This window comes from Triticum urartu, chromosome 1, assembly GCF_003073215.2.
Source record: "Triticum urartu cultivar G1812 chromosome 1, Tu2.1, whole genome shotgun sequence".
Classification (NCBI taxonomy): Eukaryota; Viridiplantae; Streptophyta; class Magnoliopsida; order Poales; family Poaceae; genus Triticum; species Triticum urartu.
Window position 1 is genome coordinate 151,451,130 of NC_053022.1, and position 26,047 is coordinate 151,477,176.

The window sequence follows — 26,047 nt, forward strand, 5'->3', positions numbered from 1 at the left end:
GACTGAGGACATAGCTGACTGTTTCCTTCGTCTCCGGCCGAGTCTCTGGTGGTCGACAGTGGCCTGGTATCCGACTGTTGGGACTTAGCACGGTCTCATGCCACCCTCCTTTTCCTTGATGGGCCAAAGGTTAAGCCCCTTGGCCCACTACCTTCTGGGCCGTACCTTATATGAGTCTTAGGCCTCTGGTGGGCCACTCCCCCGCATTTGTAACCGATACCCTTCGTATCATAATATATGCCGTTTTTGTAGCTTAATTTGTATAGAGGTAGAATAAGATAAGAAGAAGATAATATATGAAGATGAAAAACAAACATCTAATTCTAAGCCCCGACTCATCTGCACCCAGTAACATTAAATTAAAAAAATAGAAAAATAAAAAAAGTCCGTTTTTTTGCGTGGAAGATATTTTAGTATGTGAGTTGTGTGCCAAATTTTAAAGCATTTGTAAATCTGAGTAGCTCTCAGAAAAAAAAAACAACAAAATCGGATCCAAACAATACACAAACATTAAACCTTTTCACGTATCCCAAAATTTTCTTTCTTACCGAGAGATACTTAGACATTTAAATGCTCTGAGATTTGGCATGGACATCACACACTCAGTCATCTTTCTCCACAAAAAAGAAAATTGATTTTTTAAAATTTATTTCGTATTTTTAAGGATTTTTTTCACTCCCGGGCTCCAAAACGCCTCGTCCGAAGAAAAGAATAAATAGAGATATATATACACACTCTCTCACGTTGTTGTCTCTTCTCCTTCCGTTGCCTCCGCTTCGCCTTTTCCCGTTCCGTCCAAATAAAACGCTCGAGCTACCAAACCCTAGGTAGGGCTCCTTTCGATCCGATTCGAGTCGATCTCAGTTGGGTGCGAGATTGGACTGGAGGGGGATGACGATACCTAGTGCCGAGGGATTCCTCCCGGCGGCGAGCTGCCTGCCGTGCACGGCGGAGGAGGAAAGGGCGACCGTCGACGCACTCACGCGGGAGGCCGACGCGAATGTCAAAAACGGCGATCTCCGCTATCTCATCTCACAAAGGTGGGCGCAGTGCAGGACCATCTTCCTACTTACACTTTTAATTTTTTCTGCGCATTTTTCCTTCGTGGAATGGGTTCGAGTTTCCGGTTGATAAGGCGGATGCCATGCGGATCTTACGCCGGGCAGCAATTTAGGGATTTGGGATATGGGATCTGGCGTCTTAGTCTGTGTTATGGCGCGATCGAATCTTTGTGTTTTCGGGTCTGTGTTGCGCAGTAGTAATAATAATCTAATCGTGATACCCCTCTCGATTTGCCTCTGTATCATCTGGAAATCGTAGGTTTTGTAGTGGATGGTCCTATATGATGATATAAGACAAATTCTCATTTATGTTGGCTATTGCAGATTATTTGAGCGACTTAGTTCTATGCCTTGTTATAATAGGAGTGCACTTAACTGTTAGCTATCTCAGTTTTGACTATCAGTATCTGGTGGTACATTTTGATAGGTTATCTGCGAGGGACTGCAATTATGATATTAGAGACAACTCAACAGTTCACCTGTTCATTGAGCAGATATTATGTATGAGTGTATATAGCGATTCATTCGTCATAGATGTCTGCGCCTCCTTCATACTCTCATATGATTTGGCATCCAGTTAAGGATGCTGAGTTAGAGGAAATCAAATTACGACAATATGTGTTCCGGCTTCTCTCTCCCATTATCTCCCATCTCTCTCTCTCTCTCTCTCTCTCTCTCTCTCTCTCCTGCCCTGTGTGTGTGTGCGCACGCGCCTCAGGCCACAGCTTTTCTCATCTCCTTTCTCATCGATCCTCTCGATTTCCTGGTGCGCTTGTTCGTGGCGACTGGGAGGTTGTCAGCGACTAGTGGCGATGGGGTACTATGTTTGGGGAAAGGTCGTTTCCACCGATACGACTACTGCAGAACCCAGATACCGAAAAAGGCTTTCGCCCCGCTTTATAAATAAAGCAACCACCGAGCACAAAGTCAACAAAGTACCATCTGAACAACACACACAACGCCACCACAGTCAAGGTCCAACAGACACGCACACGGGTTCAGCTGCGGGCACAGCACAACAAGCCCAACACAACCACAACAAGCACTCACAACACACACGGATCTGCAGAACCCAGATCCGTAGTTAGCGTCGATTCCGGTGGCCAAAACGCATGAACCTGGCATATCCCTCGTCTCCGGCAGATGGAGAGGGCAGCTCAGGTGTGCCCCTCGCCCCCGGACATGGATCTGACGTGTCATGTATTCCTGCTTGAACACAGCCAGATCCATTGCAGTGATGTATGTCCCGGGGAATGTTCATCACCGTGTGCGTCAGGCAAAATTGTGCAGAGGAATGCTTGAAGGAATGGAGCACACGGTGGCATCTCGCCGTTCTTTATGATATTGGCATTGTTCCTCTTCTTTTTTGGGTCTTCTTTCAACTGATGACAAATCAGTTAGTTTGATGCGGCAGCATTGCAATTTATAATAGTTACGTTGATTTGATTAATCCTTCTACATGACGGTGAGACTGGACGGTGAGGCTACTTTCTTATTGGTGTCAAATTTGTTCATGGGTGATGCATTTTGTTTGTTCATGGATCAATTGGTTCCGCTGTCCAAATCATTTTGTTTTCATCAACCTTCCAAAAATTAATGGATGAGGCATCAACTAATCCTACTGGTGAAGCTCTCTTTTTAATGGTCACACATTTGTTCACGGATGATGCATATGAACTAATCCTGACGGTGCATCGAGAAATTTGCTCCAATCAGAATGAATCATGTTAAGATTTATTATGACATTCTGAATAGCAGTTTTTTGTAAGCCGAGTGTTTTTTCGGAGGTAAATTGCGTGTTAATGACAAGGTAGACTGGTAAAAAGTAAACGCACCCTTGAAAAGTTCGTGGGACCAGTCAGAGAGAGCATGCTCCCTCGTGCACAGCGGTGAGAATTTTTAAAGAACAAAGCAGAAGAATATGCAGAAATACAGCCTCCTATAAACTGCGTGGCGTACATCTCCACACACTTGAGCGGCTTAGTTGTCAGGCTCACATGTGCTTGGGGGCCGTTTTGAGTATCCATCATTCATACTGTTATTCTGTTTGTACTGGATGTATAAAGCCGTACTGAAGGTTGTAGAGGAATGATAACAATGTCTGTTCCTTCTTACCTATTTATTAGTATAACAAGGAAGTGACCTCCCCAGCCTACACGTGCTTCAGTCTAGGAATACGTTAATGGAAAACATGAAGCGCATGTTTGGTTCGCTACAACATTGTGCGGGCCTTAGGTAGGCAAGTTTTACTAACCGTGCCAGAGTTTTGCTTCACCACACTTTTTTCTTACCTTGCAGTCAACGTGTCATAGGACAATGTTAGGCCAAAACTTGCTGAAGGCATGGCCAACAGTTTGTTAGCCATATAAAGTGTGGCTTGCCGCATTTTGTCACGACTACACGTGCCACTATTTGGTAGCTAACCAAACAGGCCTGGAACCAACTGAGGGACTTTAAAGCCTTGAATCGTTTCCTGACTTCCTGTCCTTTATTCTAATTTCCATCAACTTGTCTGTATTGGAGAACTCTTAGATGTTTGAATTCACTCTTCAATATGGAGCGAGTAAATGAACTACGATGAGGACCATGTGTTTCAATATTACTGTCTGTGAACACATAAATTGACATCCAATCCACTGGCAGTGGAAATTGCAACTTCCGTTTAAAACCCTGCAAATTAATGTGTACAACAGTGTTTATATTTATGTTTTCAAACAATTCAATCCAGATGCCCTTCTTGCTCTAGGTTGCTTGTAAGTATTACTACCTCTGGATTGCACTTGTGCCTGTAAATATCATATCTGCATTCGAGGTTGTATTGCCGGTTTGAAGTTAAAATATAGAGCTATCTGCTTTTCATTGAAATAATTACTTGGACATTTCAATTCCATGCTTTGGCCATTCAACTGCCTGCTGTGTAAATGTTGCAGCTGGTGGACCAACTGGCAATCTTATGTGGGCTTACTCAGTTATGGGGAGAATGACACTGACATTCCTCTTCAACCTGCAAGTAGACCTGGAGAGATTGATAACAGAAAGCTTGTTTTGGAGGAAACTAGCAGTGGCAGTGAAGATACAGAGCTCCAAAGAACCTTAAGAGAAGGGGAGGACTACACTTTGGTGCCACAAGATGTCTGGAGAAAACTATATGACTGGTATGCAGTTGCAACGGCACGCAATATATGTTTTTCATTGTTTCTTTAGCCCTGTTTACTGCACTTTGTAGCAGGAACTTGGCTAGACCTATAATATCACCTCCACCATCCTGCTTGTTGACATTAGTTGTTGCCTTTTATTTTTCTCTCGCCTGCCACTAGTAGTTTTGGACCACATTATGTAAATACTTCTGTATATGTATATCCCACCATTTTTGGTGTGTGTTTGCTCCTTGGTGGTTGGTTTGTAACCCATGCGCATGCATCCACAATCAAGAAATGTATGTTGATCAGTTCCATCTTTGGAAGTTGCAACTAGTAGTAGGTATAGGTTGCAGATGTTTAATTTCTGATGCCAATGGAGTAATGAGAATGGGGGGTATATAAGGAGAAGGGGCAAGAATGTTGTGCCAATGAACAAAAGTTGGAGTGCTACAATAACACGTATTTAGTGAAAAAAATGGGTAAAAGTGCAATGAGAAAGAACAAAATTTGGAAAGCTAGAACAACACATTGGGAACAGAAGAATACTTGACGCATCTCTAGTTGACAGGCAAATAAGTAATGTTTTGTACGGTAACACGGTCTTTAAGGGGTAACTAGAAATTTATACTGCTGGTTGATATTTATGAGAGAAAGAATAATAGTAGAGCCAACAGCTGGCTATATAAAACTGCCATGTCATCAAAAAGTCAGCCTTGTTAGAGGATCTCTAGCAGATTCTGCAAAAGCTCGGCGGCCCGTAAAATTCTGTCTGTTTTGCAGGATCTCGTTTTTTTGGCCTGAAATGATCCGTTAAACGTAGCCCGACCCGTAATTTTTTTACAGGCGGCCCGCATGTCCATCCCTCCGGCCCTATATGTACGGGGCCGGCCCTGTTTTGCAAACCCTTCCCCCTCCGCCGCAATCCGCCCACTCTGCCGCTAGCCCTCCCCAACTCCGGCGACAAATCTTGCCGCATCTCCTTCGTTTTTTCTTCTCCTTGATGGCTGGTGGTGTTGGCGGGCGTGGCGGCCGAGGCGGGTCGCCTCTGCGCAAGCTCGCATGACACTACACGGAGGCCAGCAGCTCCAGCCTGCCCGTCGTCGAGCCATGTCGCTCGAAGCAAGTGCGTGACGGTGGGCTGCTCTCCCGATGGGTTGAGCCCTTGGGCCGGCTTCCACGAGCTCCACGAGCAACTCTTTCCGCATTTCCAGAGGTGCCGGGAGGCCGATGCGAGCTCGTTGCCTCGGAGAAAGCTTTGGCGGCCGGAGAAGAAGGTGCCGCCGACTGTCTCATCGCCACCAAGGGGGTGCACGACCTTGCTCCGCAAGACCGTCACCAAGTTCTACCTCGGCGTTGACGAGTGACCGGTAACTCTAGGTTTAATTTGTAGCGCGAAGTTTGTATTTCCTATGTATGCACTACCGTTGTGATGAACTATTTTCTAACACGAAGATGTTTTTAAATATGCAGTACGAGATTTACGGGATCTGTTCCGCCGGAGCCTTTGCGTTCCCAGAAAATCGTTTTTTGGGGAACCCTAAAACGATTTTGCGGTACCGTTTTTAGCGGATCTGCTTGAGATTCTCTAGTTACATTAATAGAGTTGGCTATTAGGTTAGTTTTTTTTTTCACTCTCTGTCATCATCAGGGGTGTCTGGAAGTTAGCTATCCACGTGGCAGAACCATGACTAGGTTTTGAGACCTCAGGGCACTACCAATGCTTATATCTTAGCATGGTTTCATAGGTAAAAATCTGATGTGGCGCTCTATGTAATGAGGAAAGATGGAGCAACCATATATCTTAATCTAGATACAGTACCTCTGTTCCGAATTATAATACTCGCTCCGTTCCATAGTGTAGTGCCTATAGATTTTTGCAAAGGTCAAACATTACAAACTTTGACCATATTTATAGCGAAAAGTAGGTACATCTAAAATACCAAATGCACATCATTGAATACATCATGAGTTATATTTTTGGAATGTACATGTTTGGTATTGTAGATTTAGACAGTTTTCTCTATACACTTGGTCAAAGTTGGCAAAGTTTGACTTCCACAAAAATCTATAGGCAGTAGATCTTAGCACCAAATCCAAGACATAAAATGATGTTGTTTTAGATAGAACACGATATAGTGCAGTGGGAGTGTGGGACTACTTATATCTAAACATCTATCTAATGCCATTAGATATAGCTTAAGATAAAGTGCACTGGGACTGCCCTAATGGGTTTCAACTCTAGCCTACCCCAACTTGTTTGGGACTGAAGGGCTTTTTTTTTCCCTTTCTCTTTCCTCCATTTAATATTTTTACCTAGAAGCACTTGTAGAGGTGGGCTCTTGCATGAGAGCCCACTCCTCTTTTATCTTGTCTGTGTCCTCCACATTGGCTAAAATGCCATGTAAGTGGACTTATAGCCGATGAGAGTTACAATGTTCTTGATATACTTTTCAAGACAAATCTATCCATATGATACTCAAGCTTCTAATTTTAATTTTAAATGTTTAAAAGGATATTGGCGGTCGAAGTTTAGCGTCCCTTGTTTGTTAACTGAGGAGTACTTAGATTATTTAATCTTCGGCATATCTGTTACTTATGAGGTGGATTGATATTTTCAGGTATAAAGGTGGACCAGAGATATCTAGGAAAGTGATATGTGAGGATCCAGCTTCCAGGAGATACATAGTCGATGTCTATCCCCTTCATTTGACACTAATTGATGAAAGAGACAACTCTGCACGGACCATCAAACTAAGTAGGAAGGTGAATTGGAGCTAACATATTCTTTTAAAATATGATGAGCATGTGTAACTATCTATCCACATACAAATTAAGGCTGTTATGATATCTTTATGACATGTGATAGATGATCTGCTGACCAGTAGATTACACCGCTATGTTGCATAACTTAGTTGGCTAGTAGTAGTTGTAAACATCTTTTGTATTGTATGCATTGAAGATAATACGTAAAACCCTGACTTTCTCCTTTGGGATGGTAGTGCCAAAAAAAAAAGAAAAAGAAAAAGAAAAAGAGGCACAATTGGGCTGGTCTTTCTTCCCTTATTCCTCTTGTTCTCTGGAACACTATCCTGGGTATTCATACTTGTTTGCTGTTGGTGAAGGCACAAATTTTTGTTACAAGATGATACTACATACTAATGTGGCCTTGAAATAAGATGAATTTTATGAGCAATTTTATTCTCAGTCATCTATTGTTTGACACCTGCATTCTGATGCTTCCAGGCCAAAGTTAGTGAGCTTTATAGATTGGTTTGCTCACTTTTGTCTGTGGAGCAGTCCAAGGTATACTCACTACCACCTATGTATCTCACATATTGTGCCTTGTATCTTCAGTAGAGCTGCAGCATTGGTCTGCTTGTACCATCCAGACTTTGATCCTTGTGTTTTAATGGTTCAGGTTCACATCTGGGATCATTACCAAAAGTTGAAGAACAAAAAGTTGACCAATCGCAATGAGACACTTGAGGAAGCTCAACTTCTGATGGATCAAGAGGTATCATGTTTCTTTTCATGCACTCCTTTGCTGAAACATTTGAAGGTTCCTGTTATGCTCAGCAACAGCATGGGTCCTGTTCATGGTCTGCTGTTGCATGTCACCTGTTTATAGATGAGTATAGCATCCACAATCAAGTAGTGACAAACCATTAAGTTTGCTTCTCCTCTAACGTTTGTGCACATTTAGTATGCTATCATATGGTATAACTCCTTTTGTAACACTGGTATGAAGTTGCGAGATGAAAATCTGTTTTGAGTTTATTGGTGCTGTATGTAAATGTAATAATTGGCTGGGTTGAAACTTACAACCCTTTCTATTTATGCAAGAATGCTTGTGGCCTTCTCAAATTATATACTTCCGTTGTGCATGATTGCCCTGTGTTAACTACAGGCCTGTAACTTCTTTGCTATTTTCTCTAGCTTGGCTGAAATTCCTTCGTTCTTGCTTTATGCTTACAGATTCTCTTGGAGGTTAGTGCAGATGATATCTGGTCTTCCGATCATTGTACAAGATCTACCAGCAATGAATTAGCATTACTTCCACTGGAACCTACCACGTCATCATCATTCTCAATTGCTGGAGGCCCTAACTTTTCAAATGGCTATTCATCTGGAATTGGTTCCAGTCTTTCACAAGATAATAGCCTTAATCCTTTAGTAAGGGACACAGAAGATGGGTATAGTAATTTCAGCAATGGAACAAAAGATGACATCCATGGATTGACTGGGTTACATAACCTGGGTAATACATGCTTCATGAATAGCGCCATACAGTCTTTGGTCCATACGCCTCCACTGGTGGAGTATTTTTTGAAGGAGTACACTCAGGAGATAAACACGGAAAATCCGCTTGGGCTGCAGGTACGAGCTCATTTTTACCCACTTGGGGCACATGATGTTGTTATTCATGATATTTGAGGAATTTTAATGATGCAGGGTGAACTTGCAGTAGCATTTGCTGAACTACTGAGAAAACTTTGGACCGCTGGTCGCACTTCTGTACCTCCACGTGCATTTAAGTCAAAACTTTCTCGTTTTGCTCCTCAGTTTAGTGGATATAATCAGCATGATTCTCAGGTTTGTGTTGCTCAGAATGCATTGGTCCGCGTTGGTCCTTCAGATGTTTATGCTATTTCAACTTGGAAGAATTAAACACATTTATCCAAGTTTATTATAGTATTGGTTCTTTTTTACCGTGGAATACTATAATATACTTGGATAGTAGTGTAGCATTTTTTTCTTTGGTGCATTTTCTAATCAATCTAATGAATTTAGTCTGTAGCATTTTTTTCTTTGGTGCATTTTCTAATGGATCTAACGATTTTCTTGTACAGCTAGGTATCTCACTTTGTATCATTTTGTAGATATTAGAAGATATCCTCTTCTGTTTTAGATTTACAAAGATTCTAATTCATGATGCCCTGTTTATTTTTCTTTTTTTTGAGATGTGATATCATTTTCTCTGCTTTGATCAAGCTTGCATCCATATGGCATCGATACCATATTGCCCTTTTGATTACTTAGTATCATTTGTGACCCTCAGTTCCTGAAGCATTGACTATATGATCTCAGTTCTGCCTATTCGAAATACATGTCTTCCATCTCCACAGCTTGTTTCGTTCATACCCATTTACTGTCATTACTCACTTGGTTTAAAGATATGAAATACCAGGTGCATCTTAAATATATGGCGGATTTTATAATCTTATGCAAAGTGTGTTGCTCCCTCTATACCCCTAATATGTACCCTGCTTTATTTTGTATTATATACATGCATGCGTTGTTAGTTCTTTAGACATGGCAATAGTGGTAGCTTAGCCACTTCTGTTTTTGACCGAATAGGTTAGCCGCAATCTTGTCTCATTAGTATAAGTGCAAAGCAGAATGCACCCTATATTTCGTATGGAGTATAATCTCCTTCCACAGTTAAATTGATATTCTTCGATGTATGCTTCTATTCTATTTCACTCGACCACTCTTGCTTCTAATCTACTTTCTTATCTACAACTCAGTGTCTGTTACCCATTTGTTGAGATCTACTTCCCTGTTTACTTTTTTTATATATACTATGCTCTTTGTAAGTAAGAGCATGGTTTCTTTTGAATGTGCCCATCACTAAGTCTTCAATGGTTTTAGATGTTATATGTCACTAGTAATCTTGCATGCACACTGTTTGCCTATAAATCAGGTCAAACTTATTACACACACAACAAAATTAGAAAAATCACAAATGACAATACACCATCAAAAAATTGGAAAACATTTCTACAAAATTACAGGCGGAATGCATGATGTGAAATTATCTAGTTGCACACATAAAAGATAGAAAGTTTACACATAATTTTCCTATCCAATATCTTGCCAATTCTATCATACAAAGTCAATTTGACCAAACAATGAGAACTTACTCCAGGATTGTTATTATTCATCTTGCTACTGAGGTTAGCATATAGTAGTATTTTCAAGTTTGAAGCAAAAACTGGAACTCACTCATGTCACATCAAGATGCAATTCACTCCATGTTACCACTGCCCGGTAATGCACATAGTGTATTTAGGCTAATTTGGAAACATAGTAAGTAAAACTTTACGTTCAGAAGATGCAAGGCAAATGGTTAAGAGTCATGTAACATTCAGGAGCGAAATACCTAATTATATGATTGCAGACCACATTCAGGAGCGAACATCCCAGTTTCCTGCACAGATAACAAAGCAAACAAATGTCAAATGATTTCATCAACCACATTGTTGCTCCGTTGAAAAAGTTTTTCCTTTATACTTTTCAACATTTTCTGTCTCATCTCATTTAGCTATAACTCTATTCCTCGATAGGCGTTGATCTCAGCCCTTAGTCCACTAGAGATAATTATAGTAGTTTACTTTGTAAGGGTATCTATTTAGATAGGAAAGAGATTGGTCTAGTTAGGAAGATGAAGATATGATTTGGTACGAAACTCAAGATATATTCTTAGGCATCAAGTCGAGTCTTCCCTGTAAAAGGGACATGATGTACCCCATATGGATTATCCAACAAATGAGAATAAACTAGTAAAGATGTAATCTATGTCCCCAACCTTCTCCCTCTCATCCTCAGCACCATGGCACACCAACCTTCACTCCTCGGAGCTGTACCCCCAACCTTGTCACATTCATCGGTCTCAGGACCGGTACAAATCCTTGCATGTGGCACACTTGTACATATCGACCTGCCTTCTGTTTTTGTTTTGCTACATTTTGTGAAACATTTAAATATACCCTTTTTTCTTACGTAAGAATTGCCTCTCTTTTCTTCAGGAGTTGCTTGCATTTCTGTTGGATGGTCTGCATGAAGATCTCAATCGCGTGAAGAAGAAACCATATATAGAAGCAAAGGATGCTGATGACCGTCCTGATGAAGAATTTGCTGAAGAATGCTGGAATTACCATAAAGCTCGAAATGACTCCATAATAGTAGATAAGTTCCAGGTAAGTAATCTTTAGACTTGAATGATCAGATAATCATGCTTACCTGGAGAAACTATTCTGTTTGAATCCTACTTTATTTTGAATCCTTTTCAAACTATTCGATGCCTTTTACTGTTATTTAGGTATTTTATAATAATGGGAGCTCATCAAAGCTAAGTTAACTATAATCGGACGTACTAGTGAAAGTTAACCACTGCTAGGTGACACAAGGAACTTGTCCATGCTGTAACCGACACTGTTGATGTTACTTTCTCATATACTACTTCTGGATTTTATGTGTTTATAGATATAGTTTGCAGAATGTATGAAATTTCAGTTTTCATTCAACAAGAAAGCCCATCTATATTTATCACATGATGTTTATCATATTTGTGGTCGCTGATCCTAAAGACTGCATTGTTCTTTGTCTGGGTATTATTTAGTTGTCAATGCGAGAATCAAAGTTGCCAGCACGGTGTTAGGCCACATCCTAGGTTGAATTGGGCTAGGATTGTGATCTTCTACTAGTTTGATTATCGACTGTTAAGAGTTGCACCGTTGGTTTCTAAACCTGCATAGATGGTTCAAGTAGGTCCCTGAACTTGATATTTAGGTCCTTCAGTGTCAGAAAACTTGTTTTGCTTGTTGGCATTGATTATATTTGGGAAGTGGTACTGAATTCTAATTGGGTGACTTGCTCTTATGGAGATAGTAGTAGGTGAACCTAAGAGAAAGCAATCACAGCGATCTGCCGTCCTGCAGCCTATCTGATGGCCAAGAACAGATAATAGTTGCCCTGCAGTTGCTTACCTTGTTGTTCCTCACAATGTGACAAGAAAGGACGCACACAAAAGTACATGACACATCCTATGAGTAGGTCTGATAGAAATAAAAAATTTGGTTTATTTGCAAATTTGGTTAGTGACAAATGCTAATCGAAAATGGCAGCATAAAACAGCACTGAAAATTTGGTTAACCGACTAATTCGGTTCGCTTTTCAGTTCGTACCTAATGCGTTGTTCGCTAATTTGCGTTATATCCACCATGAAGTTGCGTGCCTTTCACCACACACCTCTCCCTCATATAGGCCAGGTCTCTGCCCCCTTCTGATTAGCTAGGCGAGGTGGGACTAATTTCTCCTGCAGCTGCACACTTTACCAAGAATGCCAAATATTGCGTTATGTTTTGATGTAGGGTGGAACCCTATGGTGTCGATCTTTCACGATTTGGAGGGGATTTGGAGGGGAAACGGGGAAGAACACGAAGAACACAAGAGGGAAATCACTCAAATAGACAAGACAGAATCACACATGTGCTATACACACAGAGAGATACACGATCCAAAGTCAACAAGGGAGGATACAATCGGTAGCTAGTTCATCACATGGAGGTCTTGATCTCCATGGGAGTATGTAAGTGGCTGAGCAAAGCTCTATCTCTAATGAGCTAATCCTCTCCTAACCCTAGATGGAGTATGAAGAGGTCTATATATGGGAGTATGTATCTCCATGGGAGTATGTAAGTGGCTGAGCAAAGCTCTATCTCTAATGAGCTAATCCTCTCCTAACCCTAGTACAAGTTGGGGCGAGTTGGAGGGATACATGGGCCTTCGGCCCGTTCACTGTGCGTAGACAGGTGCCGGATGTCCGGGCTGGGGCTTTGGGACAGGCCGGATGTTCGGGCTGGCTCGGGCTTTCCGTGCTGTAGGGTTTGGCCGGATTTTCAGGCGGGGGCTGGATGTCCGGCGGCTCGGGCCGGATGTCCGGGCCCTGAAGCTGGTGTTCGGCTGGACTGCGGTTGGGGGTGAAGTCGCCAGGGGCCGGATGTCCGAGTCCTGTAGCATCTTGACGGTTCTCTTTCTTGAGTCTCGATGTCTTTGCACTTGGGGACTTGTCCATCATCATGAGCGTCTCTGAGAGGGTCCTCTTGGTACCTAAGCACACACAACATTCCGGATTTAGGTAGTAGCCATGTCTCACGTGGGTCATACGGAATGTCACTAAGGAGAGATGTCACCTCGGTCTCGAGAGCTCTTGCACGTGCTCGTGTCCGCATCATGTTTGGTTTGGGCCTTCCTGCAGCTGGCTGGCCCATAGGAGAGGCAGGCTTTTGGATGTTCGTTCCTGGTCGGATAATCGAGATAAAATACCAAACTAACCAAATTTAACTCGGTTATTGACAGTAACAAGTGAATATATTAGTGCAAGTGTTTTTTGTTGTTGTCGGTGTCGGTTTGGTTTCTGGTTTGGCAGTTTTTATTCCCACCCTTACTTGTGATCACCTTCTAAGTTTGCGGAACATCCAAGAGACCCTAGGTTCCAGGCATTCACCATGTTGTTGGGTGGAGATGCTTCGAGGTTAATTGGTTTCTCTTGATACTCTAATTACTACTGTTAAGTACTATATTATATCTCCTCTTCCTATCAGGTTGGTCTTTTGGGATGGATGGTCAGATGACTATATTGTAACATGGTATTAGACCCGAGGTCTTTGGTTAAAGTCTCGGTCCCCAATCACCAATCATTTATCCACCCACGTCGGGCGCGGGGGAAGGTGTTGATCATTCCATATCCACATCGGATGGGGGGGGGGTGTTAAGTACTCCCTCTGTCCCATAATATAAGAGCGTTTTTTACACTAGCGTTTTTTACACTACGCTAGTGTAAAAAACGCTCTTATATTATGGGACGGAGGGAGTATATTATATCTCTTAATATCATATCGGTCTTTTGGGGCATTGGTATCATAGCTGAGATCTTGGGTTCAAGTCTCGGTCCCCGCATTTTCCCCAACCATTTATCCACGCCAACGTTGGGCATTGGTGGACGTGTTGATCATTCCATATCCACATAGGGGGGGGGGGGGGGGGGGGGGGGGGGGGGGGTTAAGTATACTAGAGGATACATGGCGCGTTGTTGCGGGAATTGGTTGACAAAAAATTGGGTTGATAACATGAGAACAAAAATTTAAATACATTTGACATGTTGTATTTGATTATGTAGAGTTGCAAAATCTTTGTTGAATATAAGTAGAATATAATTGAATGGAGAACTTTTTTCCATGCATGATTGAATGTTGTGGTGGGTCTTTCTCCATGCATGGTTTGCGTGCTAAGGTGGGCCTTATTCCGTTCATAATTGTATGGTGAGGTGGCATGCTTGCATGTTGACATAAATAAGTTAGTGGGGATCACTCTTATGTATATAGGATTATACCTCCTCTTCCTATCAGATCAGTACAGATGGTTAGATGACCATATCTTAACATTGGTATCAGAGCTGAGGTCTTGGGTTCAAGTCTCGGTCCCCGTATCTCCCCCAAGCATTTATCCACGTCGGGCGTGGGCCGAGGTGTTGATCACTCTCTTATGTATATAGGATTATATCTCCTCTTCCTATCAGATCAGTATAGATGGTTAGATGACATATCTTAACATTGGTATCAGAGCTGAGGTCTTGGGTTCAAGTCTCGGTCCCCGTATCTCCCCCAAGCATTTATCCACGTCGGGCGTGGGCCAAGGTGTCGATCATTCCATATCCACATCGGATGCAGAGGGGATTTGGGGGGGGGTGATGGTGTTTAGTATATTATATCTCTTCTTCCTATTAGATCGGTCTTTTGGGATTGATGGTTGGATGACTATTAACATGGCATCAGAGCTGTGGTCTTGGGTTCAAGTCTCGGACCCCGCATTTCCCCCCGTGAGGGTAGGTGCTGATCATTCCATATCCACATCGGATGCGAAGGGATCTGTGTGTTAAGTATATTATATATCTCTTCCTATTAAATCGGTCTTTTCAGATAGATGGTTAAACGACTATCTTAATAATCACCACTCGGAAGCTACGATCTGCGTGGAGCAGTGCGATTAGGCAACAGCAGATATGCCACACTTGTCAGATTGTATGCGTAGTTGACGGGGTTGCCCACCGCTATTATGAGCCATATTATCTCATGAAATCTCCATTGCCTTCCAACATCATGCATAATTTGTTTTGTCTAATTCACATGGTGTCCAAATCAGATGTGTTAGTGGTCTGTGTGCTGATTTATTGATTAGGAGACTTTAGATCTCATAATAAAACAAAAAGAGAAAAACCCATTGTTGAACATGGCAAAGTTGCTGCTCTGGTTCAGGAACATGGTGGCCATGATTTGGTGGGTGGCATTTAGAAATAGAGAACAAAAATAAAGCTAACTATAATATTTAAATTAGCGCTCTTTGTTTGAATTATGAGTCAGTTATCTTACAATTTTTTTCTTCATATGCGGGGACTGTCTACCAACAAGTTTTTTTTGTTCGTGTTCTCTGCCATAACTATAATTTCTTTGTTTGTTGTTTCAGGGGCAATACAAGTCCACCTTAGTCTGTCCAGAATGCAACAAAATCTCTGTTACCTTTGACCCATTCATGTATTTATCGCTACCATTACCCTCAACTGTTACTCGAATGATGACTGTGACTGTATTTAGTGGTACTGGGGATTCTCTTCCCATGCCTTACACTGTTACAGTACCGAAAAATGGAGTTTGCAGAGATCTTTGTAAAGCCCTGAGTGATGCGTGCTGCTTAAAACAGTCTGAGACGTTGTTACTTGGAGAGGTAAAAATACTTGTCATGTTTTACTTGCCTAGTCATTCGTGAAACTCGAGTGTAGGTTTTTTCAGCAAATAACTAACTAATGGTTACTGACATTTATCAGGTATATGATTATCGGATATACCGTTATTTCAGTCCATTGGAGCTACTAAATATTATAAAAGATGGTGATCAGCTTGTTGCTTATAAGCTTCCTGCTGGCCATGAAAAACTTTTGAGGATTGAGATCCTACATCGGAATGTGGATAGGTGAGAGTCATGCGAATGTTATTTTTTGGACCTCAATAAGTCCCGAACGTTCGGAATTTAAGCATGCTAATCCAAACTCTTTTCATGGCAACTTTAATCAAGGTGTTGTTGACAAAACATGGCAATTTTCTGACAAAAAATCGAACTGGAACAAAGTTGCCACCTCGCAGCAACTAAAGTTGCCATCAAAAAACGTTCGGGATGACATTCTTACATTCCGAACGTTCGGGATTTATCTATTCCGTATTTTTTTCATATCTTAGGCTTAGTTTTTGGTTTATGTGTGTGCTGCCCCAAATGCTGGAATGTAGCAACTTAATTGACTTTTACTAAATTCTAGTAAGTTTTTTTCTTACACCTAAAAAATACGCTTGCAAGTTCCAAATAACTGCTATATCTATATAGAAACACATACGTGCATTTGGAGAGGCATCACTATGCCAAACAGAGCCCTTTTATCATTTTCCTTGTGATATTTGTTACTCTCTCCATCCCAAAATAAGTGTCGTTGATTTAGTACAAAGTTGTAATGTTGTACTAAATCAGCCATACTTATTTTGGCACAGAGGGAGTATAAGACACTTGAGAGTTAAGTGGCCCTACTCTGCATCCATTGCATAGATGTGTTCATTACAATGATCGCACCATTTTCAAAATAACAACAAAGCGTTTTATCCCAAGCAGAACATCAAAAACCCAAAAAGGAAGAGAGAATGTAGAAGTAAACAAAGTGAAGGAAAGCAAATTAAGGTTCTGGTACATCTATCATTGATTTCCATACACAGTCCTATCAAGCGCCAAATCCCTGGGCACATTCCAATCCTTCAAGTCTCTTTTTACCATATCGGTCGCCCCCCTACCCCCCTCGTATTTTTGCTAGTCTTTAGACTACCACTATTCATTCACTAGTGCATTTTATCCTAACCACCTTCTCTTTAATCGGTGCCATCCCTACCTTAGCATGTATTCCGTCATTCCTAATTCGGTCCTTTATTATATGGCCACACATCCACCTTAGCATGCACATTGTTGGGTACGTTTGTTTCTTAGTAAGGCTAACACTCTCGCTCCATATAGCATCACAGGTCTGATAGCCGTCCTATAGAACTTTTGAGCTTTTGTGGGACCTTGCCATGGAGGGTGTCAGATGCTTGCCGCCACTTCATGCAAACCGCTTTGATTCTATGGCTAACATCCTCATCGGTATCACCGTTGCTTTTTAGCGTTGATCCTAAAAGGATTCATAAATGTTATACGTATCAGAATTGGGTCTTCTAAAAGGAAAAATATTGGATTCAACCGACTAATTTGCTGATTGCATCTGTCGTGTGCTGGGCCGTTCGATCGCAAGTAGTACGGCCGCATGAAAACTTAGGTGCATGTGCGCGATCCCTACTAGTACATTACCTTCTACTAAACATAATTTGGCTTTTTTAATACTTCTAGTTCTATGGTCGGAGCACAGTGGCTGGCATGCTGTCGTACCTTCCTAGCTTATGAGGTGTGCTTTCTTCTCGCCCCAAGCCCATGCGCCAGCCCGCTGATGTGCTTTTTCCTTGGTGCTACTGCACTGTCGTCGCTGCTGCTCGCCAGCGTCGCCACCCAGTCCAGCGCTGCCCTCGCAATAGCGACAACGTCCTTTCTGTCAGAGGAGTTTGCAGCACCGGGGACCTCTACAACAACAGATAATGTTGCGAATAACCGGCGAGCTCGCGGTGCCGTCCCCGTCCCCACAATCATCCTATGGCTTATGGAAAACACTTGTAAATAGCCTGCTCATAACTCGGCGAGGGTTGGCTGTCTCCGTGTCCTTCAGGTCCGATTTTGATCAGATGGTCCCTATTGAATTCATGCTCCAGCCAACTCATCCAAAAGTTCGAACTCATGGAGGGAGGTGGGCAATATATTTCAACACTCCCCCTCACGTCTAGGCTATTTTAGTCCTTAGACGTGGGATCGATGTAGGCCGCAGAATCGTTTTATTTAATACTGCGTCGGCAGGGTTTTGAACTCAAGACCTCTTGGCTCGGATACCATATTGAATTCATGCTCCAGCCAACTCATCCAAAAGTTCGAACTCATGGAGGGAGGTGGGCAATATATTTCAACAGTCCCCAATGCAACTCCCTTCCAGGCGCAAGAAGCGAATCTTTTCCCGAGTGCAGTGTGGGTCATGTTACAACCAGCGAGCACATGACTCATATTGCGAATGGATGACCTTACCCGAGAGCAACAGGACTCATGTTGTATATGGGGTTATGGTGTGGAGGACTTCTTTCTGAAGCAACACGGGTCATGTTTCAAAGAATGCAACATGGCTCATGTTGCAAACGGGTGTCGTGCCGTCGGGGTGTGGAGTACTTTTTCCCAAAATAACATGAGTCCTGTTGCAACCTGCGAGCGCAACATGGCTCATGTTGTAAACTGGGGTTAGGGTGTGGAGGACTTTTTTCCAAAGCAACACAGGTCATTGTGCAACCTACGAGTGCAAAATGGCTAATGTTGCAAACAGGATCAGTGTGTGGATGATTTTTCCGGCTGCAACCTACGAGCGCAACATGGCTCATGTTGCAAATGGGGGTCAGGGTGTGGAGGATTTTTTTTCCGAACACAACACTGGTCATGTTGCAACCTACAAACATAACATGGTTTATGTCGCAAACGGGTCAGATCAGGGTGGATGCCCACGAATGTTTTCCCGAGCGCAACATGGATCATGTTGCATCCAGCAGCGCAACATGTCGGGTTACAATGAATGACTGAAGCAACCACTTTAGATGGTTGTCGCGCATGGGATCCAACGACTCTAGAGGCGTCTGATCCGATCCATGCAGCCAGTGGCGGAGCTACACAGAAATAGCTGGGCGGGCCAGGCAAACAAGTTCACATTTTTTTCAAAATTACAGGTGCACATTTTGGTGGCCAGCCATACAACCCAGATGACTTGCCGCATGCAAGAAAATAAGGATTTTGATTTAATAAAAAATGTCTCAGCACTCTCCTGGCACATGAGCAAAAGCTGGAGTTAGTTTCGATAAAACATATCTAAATCGGTATATAATACATATTACAAGTAGGATGCATCAAAACTCAACAAACGGCAGATGCCATGAGCACGACAAGCATCTCCAATGGAGCGGTTTGGCAATACGGGTCTAAATACCATGTAGGGCTGTCAATTTGCTAACTAAGAACTAACTAGACCTCCAGCCGATGCTCCTTGTGGCCCATAATTTCAAAACCTGTCACTACATCGTAGCGGTCGAGAAGTCGTGTGAATCTCGCACAGAATCGGGCGTAAAGGGGATCACGGCCTTAGCTAGGTCTGCCAGTGGACTCGGCTTTACCGATGCATAGTAGTATATGAAAGAAAACACTCATAAATCCTGGGCGGGCCACGGCCACTTCGGCCTTGCCGTAGCTCCGCCAGTGCATGCAGCATGTCTTGTCTGCCGCTCCGATGGTAACGGTTTTTGTTGACATGTTGTAAACTTGTACTTGCGTTTGCTGCAAATACATGGGTGAATACTTCGGCCTTGCCGTAGCTCCGCCAGTGCATTCAGCATGTCTTGTCCGCCGCTCCGATGGTAATGGTTTTTGTTGACATGTTGTAAACTTGTACTTGCGTTTGCTGCAAATACATGGGTGAATGTTGCAAGTGTTTGACTTCATACTTCATATGTTGGATGTTTTTCTTGTCAAGATTTTTGTTGCGATCAATGGTGATTTGTTGTATAGCTAAATGGTTCAAATCACCCGGATGATCCACGCGCAACATCCATCAGGCATTGATGCAAGCTAGTCGCAACATATTATAATGACGGTCATAATTGTTGCAAGTGGGACGATGAGGCGTCAAGGACGATCGCCCATTGCTGCAAGACAAAAGGACGCCCGTACAAGAGCGGTGCTGTTGTTGCAAGACGACCTCTCTATATTTTGCTACTGCAAAGATATAGATTATCTCTATTTTGTTGCATATGTTTCTATGAACGTTGACGACAAAGATAGGCTCTAGGGGCCATGCAGCATGAGCATGAATGGCTTGATACGTAACTAAAATCTGGGGATTGTGTGAGGCTGCTACAATATGAGCAGCTAGCTACAATCTGTAGTTGCTATACATAACATACATTAAACTAGTATTGTGGGGTCCTGACGCCCACTTGATTTGTGAAACGGTGCGTCCTTGGCCTCAGCACCACACAACGGTCGCCAAAACGGTGCTCTGGTTTGACTAATGAAATAATCATATGGCTTACAAATTGAGCGAGTGGCCATCGAGCCGGTTGATCCCGTGTGAGTATCAGCCGGCTGACGCTGGTGCTTGCCCTTCTAAAATGCCTACATGCGGCTAGAGGCTGACAACAGTGTTGATTGTGCTTTCAGTCTCTTATGGCCAAAAGGCGTGTAGAGTCTTTACATTATGGTAGACTTACTGTACGGCTGCATATTTAGAATGGGGTTAGGAAGATTGAGATGTGGAAGGGGTCGAAAGATATGGAGGGGGTGGCAGCACTCCGATCTAACTCTGCAGTCGAGAGCACGAGATTTGGAGTGGACAAGACATATTCTTCTACATTTTGTTGTCATGAATGCCCTTAGAGCATCTCCAACAGACGCCTTACGGAGCAGCGCGCTAAAAAGTTTTTACAACGCCAAAATAGCGTTTTAGCGCGCCGGATAACTGGACATCTCCAGCAGACGCCCAAAAATATACTGCCCAGCTACATCTCCAACAGACGCCCAAAATTAATCTCACGCGCCCGTACCCAGCTCACCACCCGTGGCATGCTCGCCGGCATGGTCATGGCCACGCGCCGCCCCCGTGGCCTGCTCGCCGCTGTGGGCGTGCCCCGCAGCCGCCATGGCCGTGGTCGTGCTCCTCCCCTGGTAGCCCTGCCGTGGCCTTGGCCTGCTCGCCCTGCCGCCGCCGTGGCCGCGCCTGCGCCCCGCCGCCCGTGGCCGCGGCCTGCTCACCGCCCCCGCGCCCCGCCCCGCCGCCCGTGGCCGCGGCCTGCTCAACGCGCCCGCGCCCCGCCCCGCCGCCTGGGGCCGCGGCCTGCTTGCCCCGGCCCGCTGCCCCTGTTCGCCCCACCGCCCCGCTCGCCTCGCCGCCCTGCCGTGGCCGTGGCCTGCTCACCGCGCCGCCCTTGCTCGCCCCGACCCGCCGTCAGTGGCCGCGCTCCTCCGGCCCACGCCGCCGTCGTGGCCGTGGCCGGCTGGCGGGCTGGCGTGCGCACGCGAGGAGGCCGACGGCAGCCAAGGACGCACGGGGCACTTTTTCGTGTGCGTGGGATGTTAGGCGCGCTGGAGCTCACGCCCCAAATATACGGCTTCGGGTCCAGTTTCTTCCTGCGCGCTGAACACTTTTTACGGCGTGCTCTATTATGCAGCGTCCGCTGGAGTGTTATTTCTAGCTCCATGCGCGCTAAACTTGCGATTTTTTGGGTGCGAGGCTGATATTGGGCGCCTGTTGGAGATGCTCTTATGATTTATGATCTGCCACAGTAAATGTTTTTTTAATGGTTTAAGCTTTGTGCTACACCACTCCCAACCTCCGGCGGGGCGGCGGATCTGGGGCCCCCGCGCCCGGATCTGGTGTGGTAGTGGGTGCGCGGCCGTAGGGGGCGGCGACTGTTGGAGCGGCGACCTCACGCGTCTTTCGATGGGCTGTGACGCCGCTGGCACGGTGGATTTCTCCCGTGCACGAGGCTCGGCGGTGTGAGGGCGCTGGATCTTCCCTGCGGTGCTTTGGGCAGGCGTGGATCTGGCAGGGGCGGCGGCGGGTCTGCACGGCTCTTCGCTGTGTGGCTCGCTGTGCGTGTAAGGGTGCAGTGGCTGATGTTGGAGGTTCGGAGCAGGGTGCATGTGTGGTGGTTCTGAGGATTCTGGTCTCCGGCAGGCGCGTGGTGGCGTGCGTTGGCGTGTCTGGTTCATGGCTGTGGCTGGCCGGCTGGGAACCGTGGTTGTTCTCCGTCTCGGGCGGTGCTTAGTGCAGCGGGAAGGTGGAGCGGTGGATGTCGACCATGGGGATTGTGTGCTACGCAGTGCTTCGGATCTGCTCAGGTTCGGAGGTGTGGAGAAAAGCTCCGGACGAAAGTCCAGCACTGACCTTGGGTCGGTGCCAGCAACAGCGGTGCCATGGCCATGGTGTCGTTCCCCTTCTTGAAGGTGTTGCCATGGTGCTTCTTTGCATGACTCTCTGGGAGAAATCCCTAGCTTCGGACGGTCGAAGCGGGCGATGTCGGCGGCTACGTCGTTTCCTTCTTTGAGGCATCGCCTTGGAGAGTCAGCATATTGCAGTTTGCACGGATCTCTTTGTCGTCGAGGGCAGTGGATGTCGGGGCGGCGGCTCCGGATGATTTTTGATTGTGCGTCGAGATGGCGATCTCGGGAACAATGTGAGTGGCAGCTCTATGAGGTGGGGCTCTATCTCGACATTGGTTGGGTGGCATCCTTGTCCCGCTTGGGCGGTGGGGGTGTCGGCTCGGTCGGTGCGCCGCGGGGAGGGGGCGGTCTGACTTTACGTCGGGGCGGCGGCCTTGGTTGTGGTGCGACGTTCGTGGTCTGAGAGCGGTTGCCCTGAGCAGCATGGGCTGCGGGCAGCTGGGTTGTGCGGCGTTGCTGCTTGAGTGGAGCGGTGTTATGTCGGGGCGGTGGCCCCGGAAGGCGGTGTCGGTTGATTGCGCTGGGCGCGACGGAGCGGTGGATGTCGGGGCGGCGGCCCCAAGAGAATCTCTGTCGCAACCAGACTTCTGTGGCAACGATGATGGTGGAAGTGATGTCGGCGACGCGGCAATGGTTGTGGTAGTCGTCTCTTCTCCGGCGTGTCCACGATTTTGCCTCGGTTTGCTTGTTGTTATGGAGTCGAAGCTGCGGCGGCGAGGCCCTGTGGTGTACGATGACTGGCTGCAGGTAGCCCGTTCGGCGATCTTCTGTGGCGCCAGCCATGCCTGGTTTCGTTCTTCTGAGCTCTTCGTCAGAGTTGGAGCTGCGTTGTCTGGCCGCAGGTCGACTTTGTCGTCGATTAGGGTGGGTTTTGCCATGTGTATTAGGGTGGGTTTTTGCCTGGTTTTCCGTAATTAACCGGGCAATTCTCTTCTACTTAATTAATAGACGAGGCAATCTTTGCCTCCGCTTCGAAAAAAAATAGATTTTTCCTTCTGTAGTACTCCTCTGATCCAAATAATGTGCCGTGGCTTTAGTTCAAATTTGATGGGAGTACAATTTTTTGCATTATTTTTACTTGCAGATAGCACAGAAAACTGAGATCACCTATACCTCATTTTATGTCTCATCTTCTTTGATGCTATATTTTTTTTATAATTCTGTCAGTATGGATGTGAGAATTACTTTCCAAATTAGGCTTATGTTGGTATGTGCTTGTTAATTCACCCAGATTTACTCCAGAGCCCCAGTTTAATGCTCGGAAGCTCATTGGAAGCCCTCTTGTGACTTGTATTCCCAATGACTCAACAAGAAAAGCTGATATTTATGCGGCTGTCTCTGCGGTTCTGGCTCCATTTGTACGAGCAAAAGTGCATGCTCCAGGTGAGTCTCTGTTGAATGGCCGCAGGCCAAGTCTGGATGGTATTGTACCAAGGGATAATGGAGCCTCATGTGAGAAGGGTCTTTCTACGTCAAATGTGGATGAAGCAACGAGTGATGCTGAGTTTTTGCCGTTTAAGCTTTACTTGAGTGATGATAAAGGTCATATAAGAAATCCTGTAGAAGAAGATTCTGATCAAGTTTTTGGTTTGCCTATGAGGTTACTGATGGGTTGGTCTGATAAAGAACATGAAATATATAACCTTAAATACATGGATGATCTTCCTGATGTTTTCAAGCCAGGATTTATGTCAAAGAAAACACGGCAAGAAGCAGTCAACTTATTTTCATGCTTAGATGCTTTTCTGAAGGACGAACCTCTAGGCCCTGATGACATGTGGTTAGTATTTTTTTCTTTTGACTAGTCCAGCTATTGGTTCGAACTTTCTTCAGTCTGATGGCTTCCACTGGTACCTTGCCAATCTGCAACAGGTACTGTCCTTGCTGCAAGGAGCACAGACAGGCTAGGAAGAAACTCGACTTGTGGAGGTTGCCTGAGATATTGGTGGTCCATTTAAAGAGGTTTTCATACAGCCGTTATATGAAAAATAAGCTTGATACCTTTGTGAACTTTCCAATCCATGATCTCGATATGACCAAGTACGCAAAGCACACATCAGGAGGCGACCAGCCCCTCATCTATGAACTCTATGCGGTGATAAATCATTATGGTGGTTTGGGAGGTGGTCACTATTCTGCCTACGCGAAGGTGCTTGGCCCATCTTTTGTGCTATATTGTTATCCATCAATGTCTTGCATACCATTTGTAGAATCACATGTGGGTTGCCTGAAATTCATTTGCTGTCCATTTTACACTTGCAGTTAATAGAAGAAGATAGCTGGTATCACTTTGATGATAGTCATGTCTCCTCTGTCAATGAAGAGGAAACAAGGACATCTGCTGCTTATCTGCTCTTCTATCGACGTGTTGATGGCAATTCCTGTGCAATGTCCGATGTTGTTCCAGTCAACACCCATATGGTTGATTCACTTGAGGCATAGATTTAAGTCCGAACATCAGTATCATCTGGTTTTGTGGCACTTATGGTGCTCGTGCTACGAATATTGTTTGACTGCAATTTTGCTGGTTTTGGGGCACTATTGGTGTATGGTAGGTCGTTGAACAATTGAAGGTTAGGGTTTCCAGTATCTCCAGTCTTGTCGGTTTAAAAGTAGGATTCATCTTGACAAGTAAACACTGAAGTGTAGCTGGCTACAGGTAGTATGTCGAAGTAACTTCTGAGGATGCGTTGTGGGCTTAGGTAATATTGGTGTCAATGAGGTTGGTAAACACTGTCACTATTGGTGTCAATGAGGTTGGTAAACGGGTAATGTATCCAGCTGAATGGAAACTATTGAAACTGATATGCTGTATGTAACTTAATATTTTAAAAACTTTGTCTAGTAGTAACTTTCAGACAACGGGTGTGAAGAATGGTTTTGTTCTTGGACCTTTTCTCTCCACCCCAACAGTGCATCAAGGGTCTTAACATAGTTTTAATATGAACATAGTTTTGATATGAAACAAGGTCTCATTTAAGGCACTAATGAGGCTGCTAAGGGCGTGTTCTGAATGTCTCATTTAATATGAACCTAGAAGTTGGCGATAGTTTTAGTGCAAAATTTGAGGATTTGCAAAGCTAGGAAAACCTAGCTCCTTGACAGCTATTCAAGGATACTGCCACTGCCTAAGTGAATCCAAGATACCGGTTTGATTGTCTCATCCCTGAATCTCCTCGTCACTCGTTCCATCCCCTTGTCTCCGTTGCCCACTTGTCTACTTGCGTCTCGTTGCGACTCATGTCATCTTCATTTCATCTGCACCGTGCGCCTTATCAGCATGTGTCCCCGTGCACTATGTGTCCATCAAAATAGCATCTGGACGGTCTACTGTTGTGTTGTTGTTGCTGCTCTTCTATGTATATCTAGATATCATCAAAACATTAAAGTAACACTCTTCTTTGTTGCTATGTAGCCTAGGATTGCATATTTAGACATTCAATACATTGCATGTTGCTATGTAGCCTTAGATAGATATGACCCTAGTTAACCTATTGATAAATGAGTTACATATATATATTTAGTTAACCCCCTTAACCTATGACCCTAGTTAACCTATAACCCTAGTCTTTTATCAACCCCTGATCTATATGGTACCAGCTACCGATATCCTGAAGAGTGAGTATATATAAGTCATGGGATGAAACTAACCTCGATGGAAAACATCAGTCGTTCCCAAGATTGTCCCGTGTAAGTACATCGAGAGGCATGTTAAGCACAATATGCTAAACATCAACCAAATATATTCATGGCAGACAAAATAATCTTCAAACAATAGCTTTTGTGTGCAGGTTTAAGCATGCTAGTTAAGCAAAACAAAAAAATGGAAATGTGTGTTAACTACAACAGGCCTAACGTTTAACAACA

The 26,047-nt window shown here is 44.4% G+C and overlaps 1 protein-coding gene across 2 annotated transcripts; it reads left to right on the forward strand.

The window, feature by feature from the left end:
- The first annotated feature begins 736 nt into the window (after window positions 1-736).
- On the forward strand, window positions 737-25,052 carry LOC125552199 (ubiquitin carboxyl-terminal hydrolase 9-like). 2 transcript variants are annotated; one of them, XM_048715686.1, is made up of 13 exons: window positions 738-1,040; window positions 3,992-4,216; window positions 6,820-6,964; window positions 7,445-7,504; window positions 7,620-7,715; window positions 8,177-8,578; window positions 8,654-8,794; window positions 11,011-11,181; window positions 15,506-15,763; window positions 15,864-16,009; window positions 23,412-23,960; window positions 24,053-24,329; window positions 24,443-25,052. In XM_048715686.1, the coding sequence occupies exons 1-13, from the start codon at window positions 892-894 to the stop codon at window positions 24,620-24,622; spliced, it is 2,799 nt and encodes a 932-aa protein (XP_048571643.1). In that variant the 5' UTR covers window positions 738-891; the 3' UTR covers window positions 24,623-25,052. The 2 variants fall into 2 exon arrangements, with proteins under 2 accessions (XP_048571651.1, XP_048571643.1); XM_048715694.1 differs by lacking the exon at window positions 3,992-4,216 and having other exon boundaries at window positions 737-1,040.
- The last annotated feature ends 995 nt before the right edge of the window (window positions 25,053-26,047 follow it).